The 20511-nt window shown below is 34.9% G+C and overlaps 1 protein-coding gene across 1 annotated transcript in view; it reads right to left on the bottom strand.

Annotated features, from left to right (window-relative positions):
• Nucleotides 1-20511, bottom strand: part of LOC149907382 (uncharacterized) — a 107319-nt gene that overhangs the window by 1859 nt on the left and 84949 nt on the right. The window contains exons 16-20 of the mRNA XM_090102384.1: nucleotides 6272-6417; nucleotides 5946-6057; nucleotides 5547-5657; nucleotides 4686-4836; nucleotides 1471-1681 (exon numbers count right to left, since the gene is read on the bottom strand). Coding sequence (XP_089958510.1) covers nucleotides 1471-1681; nucleotides 4686-4836; nucleotides 5547-5657; nucleotides 5946-6057; nucleotides 6272-6417 — 731 coding nt within the window. The remainder of the gene's footprint in view (nucleotides 1-1470; nucleotides 1682-4685; nucleotides 4837-5546; nucleotides 5658-5945; nucleotides 6058-6271; nucleotides 6418-20511) is intronic.

Genomic DNA, 20511 nt, shown 5'->3' with positions numbered 1-20511 from the left:
ATTATATTTTTGTTAGACATTAATTGGTATTGGTACCAACACGTATGAAAAAATATAGAACTGAAAGGGAAATTGAAGAATGTTTAAGTTTAATTTTAGAAGTCTATGCTTAACTATCGTATTTTTTTGTCAAAATAATTATCTATTCAAGTCATTAACCTTTTTTTGATGTAGGATCAATTACACCTTCGACAGGAGTTAAATTGTTGAACTTAAGCGTCTACAAAATGTTAGGCTAATTACTGAAGCACTCACCTTATTTTGGAAAGCCAGTTAGTTATATCTACTCTTACTCCTTCACCACCTTGAGAGAAATAACCATTGTTAATACAAACTAAACATGCTTATTACTAGTCTTAAACCAAGTAGGTATCTGAAATAATCGCTCTGATTTTTTTTAAATCACCATCACTACATCCAGAACTTTAAAGAAAATCACACATAAAATAGAAATAATTTTAAACTATCTCCAAGCAAAATTGGATTCATGCAAACTTAGGGATCTATTAAATTTCAAATTTCATGCAAGTTAAAGTCAATTTTAATAAAACCAATATTTTTTAATGTATAAAAATATCTCGCATTATCTTTCTAGTCTTCCCAAGTACCAAAAGTTACCTACTAGAAACGTCCTAATATTATCGTTTACCATCTGAATCTAATGTATAGTCATGCATAATAAAATATTGCTAGAATTTTTACGTATTTCATTTATAAAGAACTAGCTGTCCCGCGCGGTTTTCTATAGATAATCTGTATTCTGGTCTATACGCTAAAATACTGCCAAGTTTAAAATCCGTTGAGTAATTTTGTTTACATTCGTTCAAAATTTCGAGCCAAACGATGATTTATTTGTGTTACATTATATTATTATAATATTTCACTATTGTTTAAAACACTGTTTTGTCCTGTGGTTTTGTCATTCTAATTTATAATTTTATACTTTTTTGTCCTTTACTCACGCGAAAAGTTATTTCGCGGAAGGAATTCATAGATCATAGTTTTGATTATAAATCAGTATCACGTACCATTTTTTTTCCTTCCAAGGTCGAACCCTACTTGCGTAATCTTTATTATATTTTGAACCAGAACACGTTTGTGCGTGATTTACAGTTCAAAAACAGTGTTATCTTTCTCGACGTGTCTTGATGGACTAAATACTACTTTGTTGAAGTATAAGCGTTAGTTACATTTTAAATTAACGGCAATTGAAAAAGCTACAAAGCTAATACATATATACCTGAATCAGATTGCCAGATCTATTTTTTCTTTTTTTTGTGACAGGTAATAAGGTAAGGTAAGGAAAGGTTTTTCGTAATTTTTTCTATATATTTTTTTTTAATATTTAATAAAATTAATTAGGTATAACATTAAATACAATCAATACATAACAAATTCGTTCTACACCATCTACACTAAAAATTTTTCAACTTTATGGTCCTACATACCACCCAACTACCCTCCACTTACCTGATCTTAATAGGCTGTCTCAAGGATATCTCCGATCCCGAAGACGATGGTGATCTCGTAGCGAGCAGGCGGGGCGGGCGCGGGGTGCGGGGCGAGTGGGGGGAGTGCGGGGAGTGCGGGGAGCGGGGGGAGTGCGGGGAGCGCCCGCCAAGCGCGAACTCCAGGCGATAGTTGTCGGAGCGCGGGCTGCCGCTGAACGAGCCTTCTACACCTGGAATATTATGTTTATGAGTACGCAATAGATGGAAATGTTTGTTATGAAGCTTAATAAAGTTATGATGTACAAAATAATGTTTTTTTAAGCTATTGCATAGCTTCTATCGCGGGCCTTGAGCGCGGGGACCGAATCGAGAAATTCCGTAACGAAAAAACCTCACGCTCCCCACTCCGACGGGCGCGGAGGTGTGGCTTGAAGGCATAGCATGCAATAGCTTTACCGCGGCAGTCCCCGAGTGCCACAAGTCTTTTTTTTTCTATGTTCCTTACCAAATCCTTTATGAATAGTAACTTTTGGACTTCCTTTTCAGTAAAACGGTAAAAAGATTAATGAGAAACTATTTAAGGCATTTATAAAACCTATTTGCCCTCCATCCGAAATAGAAATAGAAAGCGTTTTATTTGCCACCATGTAAAAAATATAAATCTTAATAATCTAACACAGCACAGAAAAAAAAGATAGCCATTTGTGGTTAAGAGTTCCTATTAACATTTAAGGATTAATCAAAGACAATTCATTTTTCATTGGCATTTATAAACCTATCCTTCTTTATCGTTTGTCACCTACATTGTACATAGTGGAAACGTGGTGGAAACTCCGGATATACAAAGGGGTTAGCATAAAATGTATGTTACTGTGGCAAGGTTAAATTCTTTTAATGCATCGCTACTGTTGACTCACGTAGGTGTGGTGGATAATTGCCAACTATCGGCGATTAGAAAGCACTCAGTGAATATTTAAACGATATATCGGTTTCTAGTTTGTAAGTGTCTAGAAACGGTAATAGTTTTTTATTTGGTCAAGTGGTTGGTAACAATTATATGACTCTATTTATAAAAACGGCTTAATTAGAGGAGTTAGGGATAAATGTGGACTAAAAAATTTGCTAATTTTAAAAGGATAGGTAACCTGTCTTTCCATATTTGAAAATCAATTGATTAGTGAAAAAACTCACTTCAACACCTTGATATTTAAAAGATGTACTTACGTCAAATTCAAATTGTCTTATAGTGCCACAAACTTATCTGACCCGGTGACAAAAACTGGAACTACGTGCCGCCATTTTGAAATGTCACATTTTCACAGACTTTTCATACGGAATATTTTGTTTTAATAAAAAGAAAGCGACATCAGTGACACTGTCACCGGGTCAGATAAGTTTGTGGCACTATATATGGCATTACTGTCAAATTCAAATAGTCTTATATGGCATTACTCTTATTACTGTTACATAAAGTCACTAGTTGCCCTCGAGACAAGGAAAATATAAATTATGTTTTATAATTGATCATCCACACTTACAAATAATAAGTTTATAATCAAATCACGTAATACAGTTATGGGCTGGCGGCCTCGACATCGCTTCATGTGGGACATACATTACATTTGCATTCATTGACCCTTTTTGTTAGTATTTAGTATGGTAAGAGATAATTTTAATTTATGCAAACGCTGTGGTAAAGAAGAATTTAATGCAGTTACTATTTTTTCCTTTTCTTTTTTAAATTTTAATCCGATGTAAAGAAATTAGGGGGTTATGATTTCGTATGTTTTTTTTGTCGTTGTTACCTCAGAATTTTCGATTGGGAGAAGAACAGATTTTCATGTTTTTTTGAAGTTGTGTTTATTTTAAAGTTGGTGTATCTTATTTTTCAACGCTTTAGTTTTTTGTTAAATTTTTTTGAAGTGAAACTTCTTTAAGCACATTGACAGTAAAAAAGGTCGCGTCATGGCAATACCATCACGTCATGGAGTAAGGCGTCTATTTTGGTATCTTTGAATCTTGTCAAAGAAGTTGCCACTTCTGACACGTGTACTCGGCATACACGCTTTTTTAAAGTTGGTGTATCTTATTTTTTAGCGCTTTACTTTTTTGTTCAAAATATTTTTGAAGTGAAAATTTCTTTAGCGGCGTTGAGCACTTTTTCTGTAATGAGTATAAAATCTTAAACTCGCGTCAGGACACGTGATCTGATCGAAAAGCGTAAGACGGATGGAGAGTAGACAGCTATCCCCTCTCTACTACGCGCGTTTTCACTTCTGCCGGCACTCCCGGAGTGCAACCCGTTTTTTTTTTTCAATATAATATCGTATTCATGTACAGCTAGTCGCTCACCGTGCGCGTGCGGGTGGTGCGTGAGCGGCATGCGCGCGCAGGCGGGCGGGTGCGCGTGCGGCTGCGCGAGCGGCGCCGCGCTCCAGTCGCGGTACACGTGTATCCTATCCCTGTATAGCTACTCACCGTGCGCGTGCGGGTGGTGCGTGAGCGGCATGCGCGCGCAGGCGGGCGGGTGCGCGTGCGGCTGCGCGAGCGGCGCCGCGCTCCAGTCGCGGTACACGTGTATCCTATCCCTGTATAGCTACTCACCGTGCGCGTGCGGGTGGTGCGTGAGCGGCATGCGCGCGCAGGCGGGCGGGTGCGCGTGCGGCTGCGCGAGCGGCGCCGCGCTCCAGTCGCGGTACACGTGTATCCTATCCCTGTATAGCTACTCACCGTGCGCGTGCGGGTGGTGCGTGAGCGGCATGCGCGCGCAGGCGGGCGGGTGCGCGTGCGGCTGCGCGAGCGGCGCCGCGCTCCAGTCGCGGTACACGTGTATCCTATCCCTGTATAGCTACTCACCGTGCGCGTGCGGGTGGTGCGTGAGCGGCATGCGCGCGCAGGCGGGCGGGTGCGCGTGCGGCTGCGCGAGCGGCGCCGCGCTCCAGTCGCGGTACACGTGTATCCTATCCCTGTATAGCTACTCACCGTGCGCGTGCGGGTGGTGCGTGAGCGGCATGCGCGCGCAGGCGGGCGGGTGCGCGTGCGGCTGCGCGAGCGGCGCCGCGCTCCAGTCGCGGTACACGTGTATCCTATCCCTGTATAGCTACTCACCGTGCGCGTGCGGGTGGTGCGTGAGCGGCATGCGCGCGCAGGCGGGCGGGTGCGCGTGCGGCTGCGCGAGCGGCGCCGCGCTCCAGTCGCGGTACACGTGTATCCTATCCCTGTATAGCTACTCACCGTGCGCGTGCGGGTGGTGCGTGAGCGGCATGCGCGCGCAGGCGGGCGGGTGCGCGTGCGGCTGCGCGAGCGGCGCCGCGCTCCAGTCGCGGTACACGCGCCGCGCGGCGTTGCCGCTTGTGCGCCATTCGGACAGCTCCACGCTGAGGACCTGTAGGGCAACGATAATAATTCATTTTTTGACGTGACAACGTCTTATAATTCGATAGAGCCGGCTGCAAGCACGAAAAAACATGACTCATGCGGCGTTACCTCGCTCTGAGGCGTTCCATGTAAAGCTTGAAGTGCAAGCGAGAGCGCGGAACGAGCGACAAAGAAGCACAATCGGACGTTGTCACGTTCAACTATCGTCAGTAAACCGACTTTACAGACAACCAATTTTTTTACGTCAAATTTAACAAAGATGGATCATCTGGTGAATGACGATGCGTAAGATGAACTTAATGAGCAGAGGCCTTACGCATCTGCTAAAGGATTGCCAAGAGATTAAATTAATATAAATTATAATAATAATATAATAATAATATTACAATTAATAAGAAAGGAAATACAAAATAGGACTGAGAAGGCGAAGAAAAAGGTACTCATTGTGCGAAACACAGTCGCATGCATGTGTTACTTTTTTACGCCAATCTCCGAATTAATTGAAATTAATTTCAAAGAAAAAAAAAATGAATCTGTGACACAAAGCAACCTGTAAAATAGATAAGAATGAACCATTGACCGTAAATAGATTTGTCTGAAATGTATTATTTCAGTTACATAAAGTTTTATGCGACCACTCACAACAATTCTAATTGATTCTCCAGTTTTTATCTAAAAGAAAAAAACTCTCAAAGAATTTTAAATCAACACACTCACCGGTGTGGAACTCTTGCTCCGGCCACTAATATCCGACCCGTTGCTTGTCCTGTTTCTATCTCTACTTCTCTCTGGAGACTCGCGACAAGAACCGTCGGGATCATCGCGAGACTGAAAAAAGGATGTTAAATCATTGAGTAATGTTATATACACAAGAACAGCTCATGGTTTCTATTTCTAAGACTGTTGATCTTATGGTCATTTAACCGATTTGTTGAAGATATTTAGATTCAGGACAAAGCACTTTACGATAGTTTCATATAATCAAATCAAAATTGTTCTCAGTATTTTAGTCCGTTGAGTCCTCACTCCTCATTAGCGAGTGCTATGTTATAAGTGTATTTTATATTAATAAACACTTGTAACTAAAACACAAGTTACAATAGAAATATGGCTTACCTTTTGATGGTTTGAGGTCGGCATGCTATTAGCGCCGCTGCTGACGAGCCGCAGTTGCTGTCTTATATTCGCCTTTTCCCTCGCTCGCTTGCGTTGGAACTCTTCTTCTACCCTATAAAAGTATTTCTTATAAGTCAGTTTACTTCGTTCATGTACGAAATAAACATCCTGACTAAGAGAAGTATTTACGAACGGAGAAGAAACATTAGTAAAAGTTCTGCTGTTTTTACTTGTCCTAAAAAATCTTGGTAGGTCTTTTAGGCTAGGTCAAATCTATCTTTAAATTAAGCCAATCCATGCTATAAATCTTCTATGTCAACACGCACCTCCTCATAGCTTCCAGCTCGGTTTTCCTCTGTTGCTCCTTCAGGTCGGCCTCCTTGGACAGCTTCTCAGCGAGTCGCCGCCTCTCCAACTGTCTGACTGTGGACTGGAATGTGAACCTCTTGCTGCGGGGTTGCGGGTTCGTGCGCTGTGAAGGAAAATGGAATTAGCATGATTTTTTAGCATAAAATTATATGTATGTTGTATAATGTTGGAAGGTTTAATTAAAGATTAGATACTCAATAGTAGATAATATTGTAATGCTTTGTAATCGTTCATTTTATTGTTTCCGCAAAAACATTTTAAAAATTAACTAATTCAATATTATAAAAAAATAGAAATATATAAATTGGAATTTAATTTCAGAAAACATTAATTAATGATCACAAGACCTGGTTAAAAAATTAAATCCGAACCTCACTTATTCATTCCTAACTAAAGCACTGGTCTTTTCTATTGTCACTGTTGTTTTCCCTCTAGCTCTCTCCTAATCCAATATATTTTAACCATAACTAAATATTACACTCAATAATTCATAATTTCTCTCATCCCGTCATCACCATTAGATTAGCAAGTGAATTAGTGTCACCAGTCAACACATCAAAACACAAAACACAATAGGTAGATGATTTCTTCTTACAGTGGTATCTTTTGTGTGGGCTCACTTAGGCAGCATTTGGAGCGTGCGAATGGACGGGATCTAATGATCAGACCTGGTTTCCTTATGAGCGATTTGGAGGTGAGATGACCTTTATAGAGTGTCACGCTTATGAGTTTTTGAGATATATGCGTTTAAGAACTTTGAATCTTTTTAGAATTTCTGATGTGACATCGCAAGGAAGAGTGAGTTTTTCACTTATTAATACGAATGAATAGAGCAGTCGCAAGTAAAGTTTTCGTGGTTTACAATTTTTGAAGAGTAACTAGCGTATATTTGACCCTGGGTCGTCATTATTACACGGCGATGCGGGGTAACAGACAGACACACAGCTGCAATAATTATTATGTATGACTGCATTCTAAACGTTAATGTAACTCTTATATAATAATAAACCCACAATGCAATTTTCAAATAGTGTGAGTATTATTTAATAACAAAGGCAATGGAAAGTAGATGATTAAAATCTGGGGCATCCTTGCGTAAGCGGCCTCACTGGATGCGTGGTTCCTATTGTTTAGATTCGCTAATTACTGCGTAATTCTAATGCATGGTTAACAGTTTGATTGAGTAGGATAAGTGCAGGGCTTACGTTAAATTTGGTTAAAAGGTTTACAATTAAAGATTATCTTGATTGAAGACACAGGCTGCAATCCTTTAAAATTCTATAAAGTTGTCTGGTATTGACTTCTTTAGGCTAAATTATCGAATTTCCTACTAATTATAATCCATACGAAAAATAAATTTGTAATAAAATAAAACAACATTTAAAATGAATTTAAAACAACGATACAGGTACATGGAATAACTTGCCTCTTCTCCATTAGTAACGGTGATCCACAATCTGTCCGGAAGTCTTTACAAATATAATATGTTTTATCTAACTACATTATTGCTATCAAGGAAAACGCAGCTTTACGTGACACGCGTGAAGGAATTCCGCCAAACAATTTCCCGCTCAAATATCTTAATAACGATCTAATTCAACTATTAGTTCCACGCGAATCGAGATGAACAAACATCATGTGCCATCTATTTTGTGTATGATTCATAATAATAAGTTCCTGTGTTGGCTCCTCTATTGCTATAGCTATGTCTTTTCTACATAAGATTTTTCTTTCATAAATTAATAACGTGAATAATTATATCTTCAAACTAAGATGCAATTGTAATTGCTAAATCTACCGATTCTTTTTTTTTAAGTGAAAACTTCTTTCGCGGCGTTGAGCACTTTTTCTGTAATGGGTATAAAATCTTAAAGAGAAATTCCGTAACGAAAAACCTCACGCTCCCCACTCCGACGGGCTCGGAGGTGTGGCTTGAAGGCATGCTATGCAATAGCTTTACCGCGGCAGTCCCCGAGTGCCACACGTTTTTTTTTAACGTTGGCATTTACGCATCCCCCTCGGCAGTTTTGTTGTCTGGGACTCGCACGAAGCCATACCTCACTAAAACCCAACGGTGGCCGTCTAGATACAACAATCTTGCTATCTAAAAAAACGTAATTTATTGAAGTATATAATTCAGTCGATCTATTATGTACTTTTTATCAATTGTAATTGGCAATTGCGTCTAACGTTTAAACATATTATCGTATTAATTTAAAGAGAACAAAGTCTAAATAATACACTCCCATTAAATTAAATGGCTTTTTCGTGGTTATAATTTATTGATTTTATTATTTAATGATTTAAATAGAATATAAACATATGAGGCCATTCGTTATATTATATTATCTATTATTTTACCATACAAATAGATATTAACCGACCAACAATTATACTTTTACACATAGCAATTAATTAAACAAGCAATATTATAACAACTGTGTATTGCTTTGTTATTTGAAAACGTAGATAAATAGATAATACTAGCATTTGTATACGTAGTAGATATATTATTATTAGTCTGTGCTAGCATGTTCCGATACACGTAATTATTTTATGACTCTTTTTTCATTAGATAAGCCTTTTTCAAAATAGTTTACGAATTACAATAAATTCTCAAATAAACCGAATATAAAAAAACGCATTTTTTTATACAGACATCATTCATAATTCGATTCTTCGAGATCACGGCTTATTGAAGAAGAAATATTTTTGTGTTTTCCTTCATTAAATCGACGTTGCTTTCTTGACTATTATACGTTTTCCCACAATTAAACACATATTTCAGTATCATTATGTAGTTTTAGTTCATAATGATGTTGTGGAAAAGCTGATTAAGGAAGAATTCTAAGTATATAGGTGTAACTAACAGATTCAGGATTCTACACGAAATGAATATTTTCAATCTTCGACTATCTAGAAAACTACCTACGTACCTATAGTAGGGTTTGACTAAAGAATATAAAAATCCCACGTAGAACATATCAGGATTACGATTCTTTCTATATTATTTGATGTGCAAAGAAAGTGCATACTTATACTATAAAATCATTTGTATAATTAATTATAATCCTAACAGCTAACAGGTAAGAGCGGCTTTGTTCTTTGAGACTCCGATATGGCAAAGCAATAATACAAGGTATCTGAAAAACCCTACGCGCACAATACAATGACCAATTAGAAACGGAGACAAATGTCGCAAAATAGGAAATAATTCGAAAGTATACAACAAGTAACGCATTTGTTCACACTGGAGCGAATTTAGTAACCGGTTGCCTTTGCAATTTGCATAATATGAGAAAATAGCTAATTTGATGCTGTGAAAAGTTACAACACATATCGTTATTACTATTTACTAGATCTGTAATCACACTGTAATCCTTATAGAAAATCTATAAATAGGAAAGATTTCCTCTCTTATTGAACTGATCTGATTGAAATTTGGAATGCATACCTATAGATATGGAGAGAAAAATGGATAAGCGTGTATATCCTGGAAGCCGGAATAATATAATATAATCATATTTGTTAATTATGTTTTCAGCGGATTAAATTTTTGTAAAATTAATCTTTAAAATGGGCATAATACAGAAAAAGACAGGAAATTTTCAATTAATATCGTTTTAATAACTTAATATAACTTTTAGCGTACTGTGGAATGTTTATGGTGGCTATTTACCAATCAATATTACATAAAATTCTTTCACATTTCGTTCGTTATCTTTTGCCGCCATTAACGTGTTTATGTCATTCCTACCCATTCTTCCTACCCTATAAATTATTGGTGCATTCTGTGGTACATTCATTAATTGCATTCTAAATTGTTTCATTTTATCTATATAATTACAAAACTTTCTACATTTCTTCAATATTTAAGTTAAATTGGAAACTTATAAACAAAGCTAAGAACGCAAACTTGTCACGATCGTGTCGATGGTGTTACGAAGAGTTCACACAGCTGTTTAAACATTCTGTACCAACTGTGCATATTTAGTTACGATTTCAAATCTAATTTTCACTTACAAATTATTATGAGTTTGAGAATAAGACCCACTTTTATTACCAATTTTGAACAAGCGCTTTTTGGCGACGCGAGTGTAGCCATTATAAAAAATATCCTAAAAAAAAACAATTAAAGATGGACAATATGATAATGGCTGTTTATTGTTGTAGTCGGATCTGATTTTTACGTGAGTAAAGTACACATAGACGGGACCTAATTCTATAAGGTTTGTTTATAAATACACAAACGTCGATATTAGCTAAATCAATCGTAATTAAATAGAACGATTGAATAAACATTGAATAACTGCGACAAAAATGCCGCCCCACGCGCAATGATTCAACAAATAATTTATATTATGACTACTATATTGTTGTTAAACAATGACAGACATTCAGGGCATGTCCATGTGTTCATTGTTCGACCATAATGTAATGTCCTTCGAAGACAGGATAATGTTAGTGATAACCATAGACGCAAATGCATGTCAAATTTTTTTTCAAGATGGTTCGTAAGCGCGGGAAATTATGACAGCAGCTGTTTGAATGGTTTGTCACTTAAGTCAAAAAGAAGTACAAAATAACTTGAATAATTATTCATAAGAAATATCTAAATTGAGCTAAATTGAGCGTTTATCGAACAAACAGTGATTTCAAATACAAAAATTACAATAGTTATCTTCATAATTTACCAACCTAACAAAATGTTGCTTCTATCGATGTATCGTTTTCACCAGTTACGTGTTGCTTATGGGGAAATACAGCAAACATATCATAATATATACAGTTTAATGTAAATCATACATTACTACACTTAACTCAGCTCAGCGTAACTAGGACAGCTTCACGGTGTGTTCGCAAACAATGATGTTTGAGGACAGGCGACCTCGCGTGCCGATATATGTATTTACCGACAGATGACTTAATGGGACTTGTTTTGAACTAATATTTGTACAAAGATTTTTGGAAAACATTACTCAATGATCAGAAAAATAAATAACATGATATTAGTCTTAACACGTTTTATTAGCTTTACCTGTATGTAACCGACTATTTTAAACTCGGTTTTGACCATTGATGTATTATTACTACGTATAGAGAGGACACCACGAACAAAATCTGTGCAACAATCGCGGCGCGGCAGTGCGGGGCGCGCGTGGGGCGGCTAGTTAGTCATAGATATAAGCGATGTTTGAGACGCTTGGCTCTAACTCGTGTTACAAATAGTGTAGTAGCGATGCCGTCTCTAGTACATAGTACATAGTAAGTCAATGGTTTTGACCCACTCTTAACGGACAGATTAAATTCCAACTTTTTACACTTATCAAGGATCGATGAAAATACCCTATTAATACGAGTTAATCATAACAAAGCATGCATTAGCTAGGTATTCATTTAAAACGTCATCCACTAAAACGGCCAAGTGCGTTGGTTGATAGATGACAGACAATGTTTTTTGTTTATTCGAGGACATATCCGTTTCATCGAGTAGTTTTCCTTTGTTAGAACAGTGATTAAGTGACAATTCATTAATCTGCATGAAAAAATCATTTTTATAAAGGTCCTTTTTTCTTGATTTTGATTAGAGTTATTAAAGTGTCTTTGCACATAAATAGAAGTTTGTCTCGACGTACACACTCCCATTTACCCTTAATACCAATAATAGTATAACATTTTATTTTCTTCAAATGTAAGTTTTAGCATTAAACAACTTATTAATAGCACAATTTTATTTCCTAACATGAACAGTTATGTTACATCAAATCGTATTATTGCAATAAAAAATTAAAATTCATTATTAATGGCCGTCTGTAATCTATGATCTTCTGTTATTGCTGTTTACGAAATGGATGCTTTAACTAGGTGTATTCATCATTATGTTAATATAATAAGTTCGTTGAAAGTTGTTTTACAAAAAAAAAAACTTTAACAAGTCAAGGTAATTTAAAAATTTCGATACGAAAATTATCGTTCGCCCAATACTTTACTGAAGCAATTGATATCATTTCTATGATGCGCGGACTAAATTCAGTTTCAATTAGACTTCAGAGAATAATGTGTATACCGAATTTAGATTATTTAAAATTATAATAATTAAGTATAAAGAAATATTAAATGAAATTATGCATGCATCAATTGCATCGAAATAGGAAAAACAATACAATATAGGTAAGCTTTAGTATTTGTATCTTTCTTCAGAAAAAGATTCTTTTTATCTACTTAACCTATAGGCAAATAAAAATATAGCTCAGTATGTTAAAACAGTTTGAACCCGTTACAAAGCTGTTGGAAATAAAGTTAAATTAATCGGGATAACTGTCCGTCAATCATCGTGTTACACGCAGCGGGAAATTGTTTAATTGTTGTTATTATTTTGTTCTTTATTGTTTTACAAAGCTTAACTATCTTGGAACTTACAGTTACTACAAGACCAAGACTCTATCTCTTTTAAATACTATCTCTATCTCTTTCAAAGCCATTGAGATAATATTACTACGTATGGAGGAGACACCACGAACAAAATCTTTGCGCCATTTTTTTGCTCTAACTACGTTTTAAAAATTATTATCTAGTAAGGTACTTACCGATGAAAGTTATTCCTTTGCACTTTTCCGTATTATTTGTATTATTTGTGCAATATCGTAACACACACGAAGGCATATTTGATGCGTTTCACTTTAAAACCATTAAAAAAAACCGCTCAACATACGCCATGGCGTATGTTGAGCGGAACATAAGTGATGTAGGCGGTGTCGTCTCCATATGTATATCTCAATGTTCAAAGCATAATATTTTTTTTTATTAACTGTATTTGTAAAATTTTCCGTCTATACAACTCAATATTCTGTCAATAACTTTTTTGTACCTAAGTAATTTTTTACCACATACGATAATAAATCTATGGTAAAACTTTGGTAAAATCAACACCGATCCTAAAAAGATATATTTTTGAAATTCAAACGAAATAATTACAAAGATACGCGTTACGGTTGATGTGTGAAGTGATAGTTATGTTTGTTGCAGAGATTATGACTATTGCATTTGATGTAAACTTTTAACTCTATGTCGTCAAAACTGCGCAATAAAGCATATTAAGATATGAGCGATGAAAAACACTTTTTCATTACAAATAAAATAAAAAATTGACAATTTAAATCCAATAGTAAGTGGAACCTGTTGAATATATTTGATCATGACATCAGCGGAGGTTACACCCAAGTTTTTAGTTTTTTATTGTAATTATGGAGTGTCAGAAATTAATCATCTTTACGCTGTATTGCACGCCTCATAAGCGAAGCGTTGAGGTGGGTACTACTGTCACTTCGCGCAAAACATCTGATTTTTCAAACTTAAAATGTCTTTATGTATCATACATTGCACTTGTAAGATAATACATACACACACATATTAAGAAAAATTTTAACATTCATGATATTTTTGATGTCATTTTTGTTATTTAAACTAGTTAAAAAACAGTTTAAAAAAGTTCTGTCTTGGACGTCCGTGTGTCTGTATGTGCGGAGGATTTTCTTGTTAACACGATAGCGACCGAAATACTTTACTAATCGAGTCTTTTTTTTTAGGGTTCCGTAGCCAAAATGGCAAAAACGGAACCCTTATAGTTTCGTCATGTCCGTCTGTCCGTCTGTCCGTCTGTCCGTCTGTCACAGCCGATTTACTCGGAAACTATAAGTACTACAGTGATGAAATTTGATGGGAATATGTGTTGTATGAACCGCTACAAAAATATGACACTAAATAGTAAAAAAAAGAATTGGGGGTGGGGCCCCCCATACATGTAACTGAGGGATGAAATTTTTTTTTTCGATGTACATACCCGTGTGGGGTATCAATGGAAAGGTCTTTTAAAATGATATAAAGTTTTCTAAAAAACATTTTTCTTAAAGTGAACGGTTTTTGAGATATCAGCTCTCAAAGTCGTAAAAAGTATGTCCCCCCCCCTCTATTTTTATAACTACGGGGTATAAAATTCTAAAAAAAATAGAGGTGATGCATGCTAATTAACTCTTTCAACGATTTTTGGTTTGATCAAAGTATCTCTTATAGTTTTTGAGATAGGTTGATTTAACTGTAATTTATTATATTTGCTGCTACGGAACCCTTTGTGCGCGAGCCCGACTCGCACTTGGCCGGTTTTATTCTCTTACGCTTGAGTATGCTCAGGAATAGAACCCTTTCATTTTTCAGGGTCTGATTCGATGTGGTTTAATTGTTATTAAATAAACAAAAATAATAATTAATAAATAATTATTAAAAAAAAATTATGAGGCGTGCACTTTTGGATTTTCCAAATTATTTATTAGTATGTTGTCCCCGCTTCGTGCGGTATGATTTTCTTCCTTATTTTTATTATCCATAAATATCAAACATTGTTTCTGTACATTATGTTATTGTTTATATTATTTTTATATTTGAACTAGCTGTGCTCCGTGGTTTTACCCACAGTGCTCCGCTCCTGTTGGTCTTAGCGAGATGATATAATTATACCCTATAGCCTTCCTCGATATATGGGCTATCTAACACCGAAAGAATTTTTCAAATCGGACCTGTAGTTCCCGAGATTAGCGCGTTCAAACAAACAAACATACAGACGAACTCTTCAGCTTTATAATATTAGTATAGATTAAATCATGTCAGGGCTGCGTTTATAAACTTGGAAAATCAAGGTGTGGAAAATTATGAAATTAGTTACATAAGCTAAATTTCCGATCTAGATGGCAAACCGTCGGTTGTAAACTAACTTTATTTTGTGTTTATGATTTTTCAAATGTAAGCAAAGTTAAACATATACCTACATCCATACTAATATTATAAATGCGAAAGTAACTCTGTCTGTCTGTCTGTTACTCAATCACGCCTAAACTACTGAACCAATTTGCATGAAATTTGGTATGGAGATATTTTGATACCCGAGAAAGGACATAGGCTACCTTTTATTGCGAAATATGTATCACGGGCGAAGCCGGGGCGGACCTCTAGTAGGAAATATTTTATTTTTTGTCCGAAACAATGTGAAAATATTTATCATAAAATTTATTATTTTCATTTAAACCGGTCACGAAATCAAACCTAATAAATTAAGTAAAAAGTTACTTATAAGATAGGTAGTTTTTCATAGTTCAGTTATTTTTATATAATGTAATAATTCTCCATACACGCAACGTTTAGAGTAACTTTTAATTTTGTCTTTTAAGGTGCTTAGGACATGTTTAAAGTATTTTATTGATATATCTTCATTTTTTATAATGTCCTAAATGTTTAGTTCTGTCATTTCTTATTAAGTAATCGATTTTTCGTCTATTGTCTATTTTCTATTTTCCAAGACACTTTTTTTTAAAATACGCTTTTTTGCTTTACAAGTGTAGGCTTGTAGTGCTTGTAACCATAATTGTATAATATATCCCTGACACTGACTTGAACTTAGAACAACACTTAAAATGATATAATTATGAATTATGATCGCAACTGCTCACAACATAATGATGGTTCGTGGGATGACATCACGAAGGTCACCTCTATGTAAATTGCATTGCTATTGTCAATATTCTTCATATATTTATTACGATATGCCACCATAGTAACGTTATAGGTGTATTTTATTTTAGATGCTTAGTTTTAATAGTCGTCTTCCTGCACTACTCAGCTGACAAACTATAATCTTTATTTAGTTTAGTAACGGAGCCTTCTTCTATTACTTACTATTTTTTAAAGCCACATATTTTTTTTTCAATTAGCGAACCTTATTTTGCTACGCCGTAAACGACTATTTTTTGTAAACTCAATTTAAAATATCTTGCCTGATGCCTGCCTGTCGAACTTCTAAACCACTTTTATATTCTTTCAGCTGCAAAAGCCCATTATCATTTATTCTCGATATATCTTACCTACCTGGATTAAATACACCTATTTTTCAATAAATTATCTATTTACATAATATTTCATTCGATTATTTATCAATAATATCTATAATATTACTTAATACATTGTCGCGTCAATTGATACATGATAAATGGTTATATTACACATGCTTATGCAAGTCTCATCTCCACATCATTTTAATATGTAAATGGCTGTCGATTTATATAATTTTTCAATTAATTATATATTTTATGTGAGCTTTATACACAATTGCTTAATAAATACAACACTTTATATTAATATATTTGCTTGCATTAGAATCTCTACGAAAGTGTTAGGACATATTATTAAAATGTAAATCATTTCAGTACGTAGACTATGTTTTATTGTTCTTTTATTACCGGGTAAAAGCAGAGCCGGGAAGAGCGTTAGCATTATATATTATACTAGTTGTGCCGCGCGGTGTCACCCGCATTGCTCCACTCTTGTTGGTCTTAGCGTGATGATACATAGCCTATAGCCTTCCTCGATAAATGGGCTATCTAACACCGAAAGAATTTTTCAAATCGGACCAGTAGTTCCCGAGATTAGCGGGTTCAAACAAACAAACAAACTCTTCAGCTTTATAATATTAGTATAGATTGATGCACTAATTTGACAAAACAATTTAAATCAATTAATTAAATTATAATATGTAGAGTAACAGGAAATTACATAATATTAGATATATACATGTGAAAGTAGTATAATTGTTTGTAAGTATTTTTTTATTTATAAATTACCCTGTAAAAATAGTTATATTAAACTAAAAGAGCACTTTACATAAATTTAAATAAAATAAAGGCATGTTGAACAATTTGTTGATAATATCTGATGCATTTCGAAAGATAAAAGCAAAAGTGACTTTCACTTTCATAAATAGTCACGTAAGTATAATATTATATGAATATATCTACTTTTAGATTTTTACAGAAATAATATTTCAAGCAAGCATACCTGCAGTATGGCCAAATCGGAAATTAAAGTAATATAAAAAACAAATAAGTTTTGAGAACGAATGGGAACGAAACAATAAAACTATTTGGTATTGGTGAAATCTTCAATCCTAATAACTGATTCTTGTCCATGAAGTAAATATCTACATGAATACATAAGAAAACAACAGTTATGCAATTTGCCTTTGTTATGGAATTTAGAAAATAAAATGTCTGATAAAAATAGACAAGAATTATTAAAGATTTCTTCGATCGTTGTTTCGATCTTTCAGAATTATTAATTAATTCATGTAGGTAATTTTTATTCTTCCTAAATCACTTCTTGTAATGAATGACTTCCTTCTCATATTAATTTTCTCTCGTTACAAAGAAAGCGGATACGGTCAAACCCGCGGGTTATGTAAAGTTCATTTTACATACATTTTGTAATACAGCATTATATGATAAAATTTATTAGCCGTGACGATTGCCTTTATCGTAACAATGTTGCAGATCTATCATAGTTGTGCACATAGAGTATGATTTCATAGTTATTTTGAAAATTTAAACTCATTAATGCTGGTATATTTTCAAAAGTGAATAGGCAATAGATCAATTTACAAAATATAAATAAAATTATTTGCTTTATGTAAACTTAGATGATTTTTTTTTGTGTGGTGTTTCTCAATGTTAGCCAGAACTCAAAAGGGCTTCTACATTTTAACGCGGACGCGGGGGTGAACTGAAGGTTCACCCTGGTAGCGACATTCGCAAGGTCGTCCCCCGTTGACGGGGATCTCGAACCTCGGCTTGGGCTGTCGCTTGAGTGGAGGAGGCCGGAAGGGCCCTACTTGGACGGGCGACAAAACTTAGATGATATACTGCTAAAGTTGTACTTACACATTGTGCTCGTCAATTGAGCATGAAATATACACAGACTATTTATATTAAACCTAGATAATTTTCCCCACTACACAAATTTTCAAATATTTTTTTAATAGATGATTTGAAAAAGCAAAGAAAGTTCCGTATATTTCTTTTTTACAATTGCGACGATAGAAAAAAATATTTTTTTGCTTTATACATTATTATATGTATCAATGTCATATTTACTAAGGTTAAATAAAATAATAAGAATTTTTTGTTAACAAGATCCCAGTATTTTCAAAATATCAAATAATTTGGAAAATCCAAAAGTGCACGCCTCATAATTTTTTTTTAATAAATATTTATTAATTATTATTTTTGTTTATTTAATAACAATTAAACCACATCGAATCAGACCCTGAAAAATGAAAGGGTTCTATTCCTGAGCATACTCAAGCGTAAGAGAAAAAAAAAGACTCGATTAGTATAGTATTTCGGTCGCTATCGTGTTAACAAGAAAAAGGATCCGCACATACAGACACACGGACGTCCAAGACAGAACTTTTTTAAACTGTTTTTTAACTAGTTTAAATAACAAAAATGACATCAAAAATATCATGAACGTTAAAAATAGTGTTTTTTCTTAATATGTGTGTGTATGTATTATCTTACAAGTGCAATGTATGATACATAAAGACATTTTAAGTTTGAAAAATCAGATGTTTTGCGCGAAGTGACAGTAGTACCCACCTCAACGCTTCGCTTATGAGGCGTGCAATATAAAAAAATATATATTTTTATAACATCAAATAATATAGGGCTTTCACCGATTTAGTATAAAAATGTCAACATTATAGATTTAAAATACAAAATTAAACTTACGACATAGAACACCAGTGACAAACGCACACAACCAACCTCTAACACATGAACAGACACAACTGCGCGCGCGCTCCCCACGGCTTGTTTACGTGTATGTAATAATTGTTGACATTTCTACGTTACGTACAGTTGTTTTCGTGTTTCACGTATGTGTATTTGTTTTTTTTTTCAATTGAGTTTGAAATTTTTTATCAAAGAACTTTTGTTTTTTGTTGGGAGTTGAACATATTTTGAGTTATTTTAGCAATTATTATCATTAATACTGCTTAAAGCTTATATTATAGTATTCTTTGATAAACGTTTTTCTCCCTATAGTGAAATATTCTCTTTATCTCTTTTTGAAATGATCATGTATGTAATATTATGATAGTTAGGTAGATAAATGATAATATATTTCACTGCAGCACGCATATATATAATAGATAAATCATGAAGTTTTGGTTATTAAAATTCATAATTTATGCATTATATATTATCCCACCAAAAACATTTTCATGTAAAATGTTGCCAAGACGAGCCCATATGACTCGCACTGTCAAAAAGTTATCAGATCTCATGTAGAGCCAAGCTTCTAACACTACACGCCCTAACTCTACAAGGCCTAACTTCACAAACTCTACACGTTAGTCAAAATATGTGGCTTGGCCATTTCGCTACATTCACATCGGCGTAAGGTGAAAAATTAATTCACTGTTCATTACTTTTGTGTTATACAATAGTTCTTGTAGTAACGAACGGCCAAGCCACATATTTTGACTAAGGTGTAGAGTTTGTGAAGTTAGGCCTTGTAGAGTTAGGGCGTGTAGTGTTAGAAGCTTGGCTCTACATGAGATCTGATAACTTTTTGACAGTGCGAGTCATATGGGCTCGTCTTGGCAACATTTTACATGAAAATGTTTTTTGTAGGTTGTTTGTAACAATTTTTTTTTTAACAAGGAGTACCTATACATATACTAGGTTGATCCAAAAGTAATGATAATTGGGTATTTCCTGTGCACATAAAAATATAAAATAAATGTTTTTTGCTTGCTCATGTACCTACTCACTAAGTTATCACAAAAAAATCATATCAACAGGCCACGTTTCCAAGTATTTACATTAATTTGAATGTGAACCGTGCGGGCCAGAATGTTTCCCGACGAAAAGAAGAAACAACGATTCGACGTTTAGAGGGTGAATTTCTAAATTTTTAATGAGATCAGGATAATTAGGGTTCCGTAGCCAAAATGGCAAAAACGGAACCCTTATAGTTTCGTCATGTCCGTCTGTCCGTCTGTCCGTCTGTCCGTCTGTCACAGCCGATTTACTCGGAAACTATAAGTACTACAGTGATGAAATTTGATGGGAATATGTGTTGTATGAACCGCTACAAAAATATGACACTAAATAGTAAAAAAAAGAATTGGGGGTGGGGCCCCCCATACATGTAACTGAGGGATGAAATTTTTTTTTTCGATGTACATACCCGTGTGGGGTATCAATGGAAAGGTCTTTTAAAATGATATAAAGTTTTCTAAAAAACATTTTTCTTAAAGTGAACGGTTTTTGAGATATCAGCTCTCAAAGTCGTAAAAAGTATGTCCCCCCCCCTC

Source organism: Colias eurytheme, chromosome 6 (assembly GCF_061535395.1).
Source record: "Colias eurytheme isolate Ceu_HAF_F1 chromosome 6, ilColEury1 Martin Lab GWU primary, whole genome shotgun sequence".
NCBI classification, from domain to species: domain Eukaryota; kingdom Metazoa; phylum Arthropoda; class Insecta; order Lepidoptera; family Pieridae; genus Colias; species Colias eurytheme.
The sequence above is the reverse complement of the archived record's forward strand: the minus strand, read 5'-3'. Positions and strand labels throughout refer to the sequence as shown.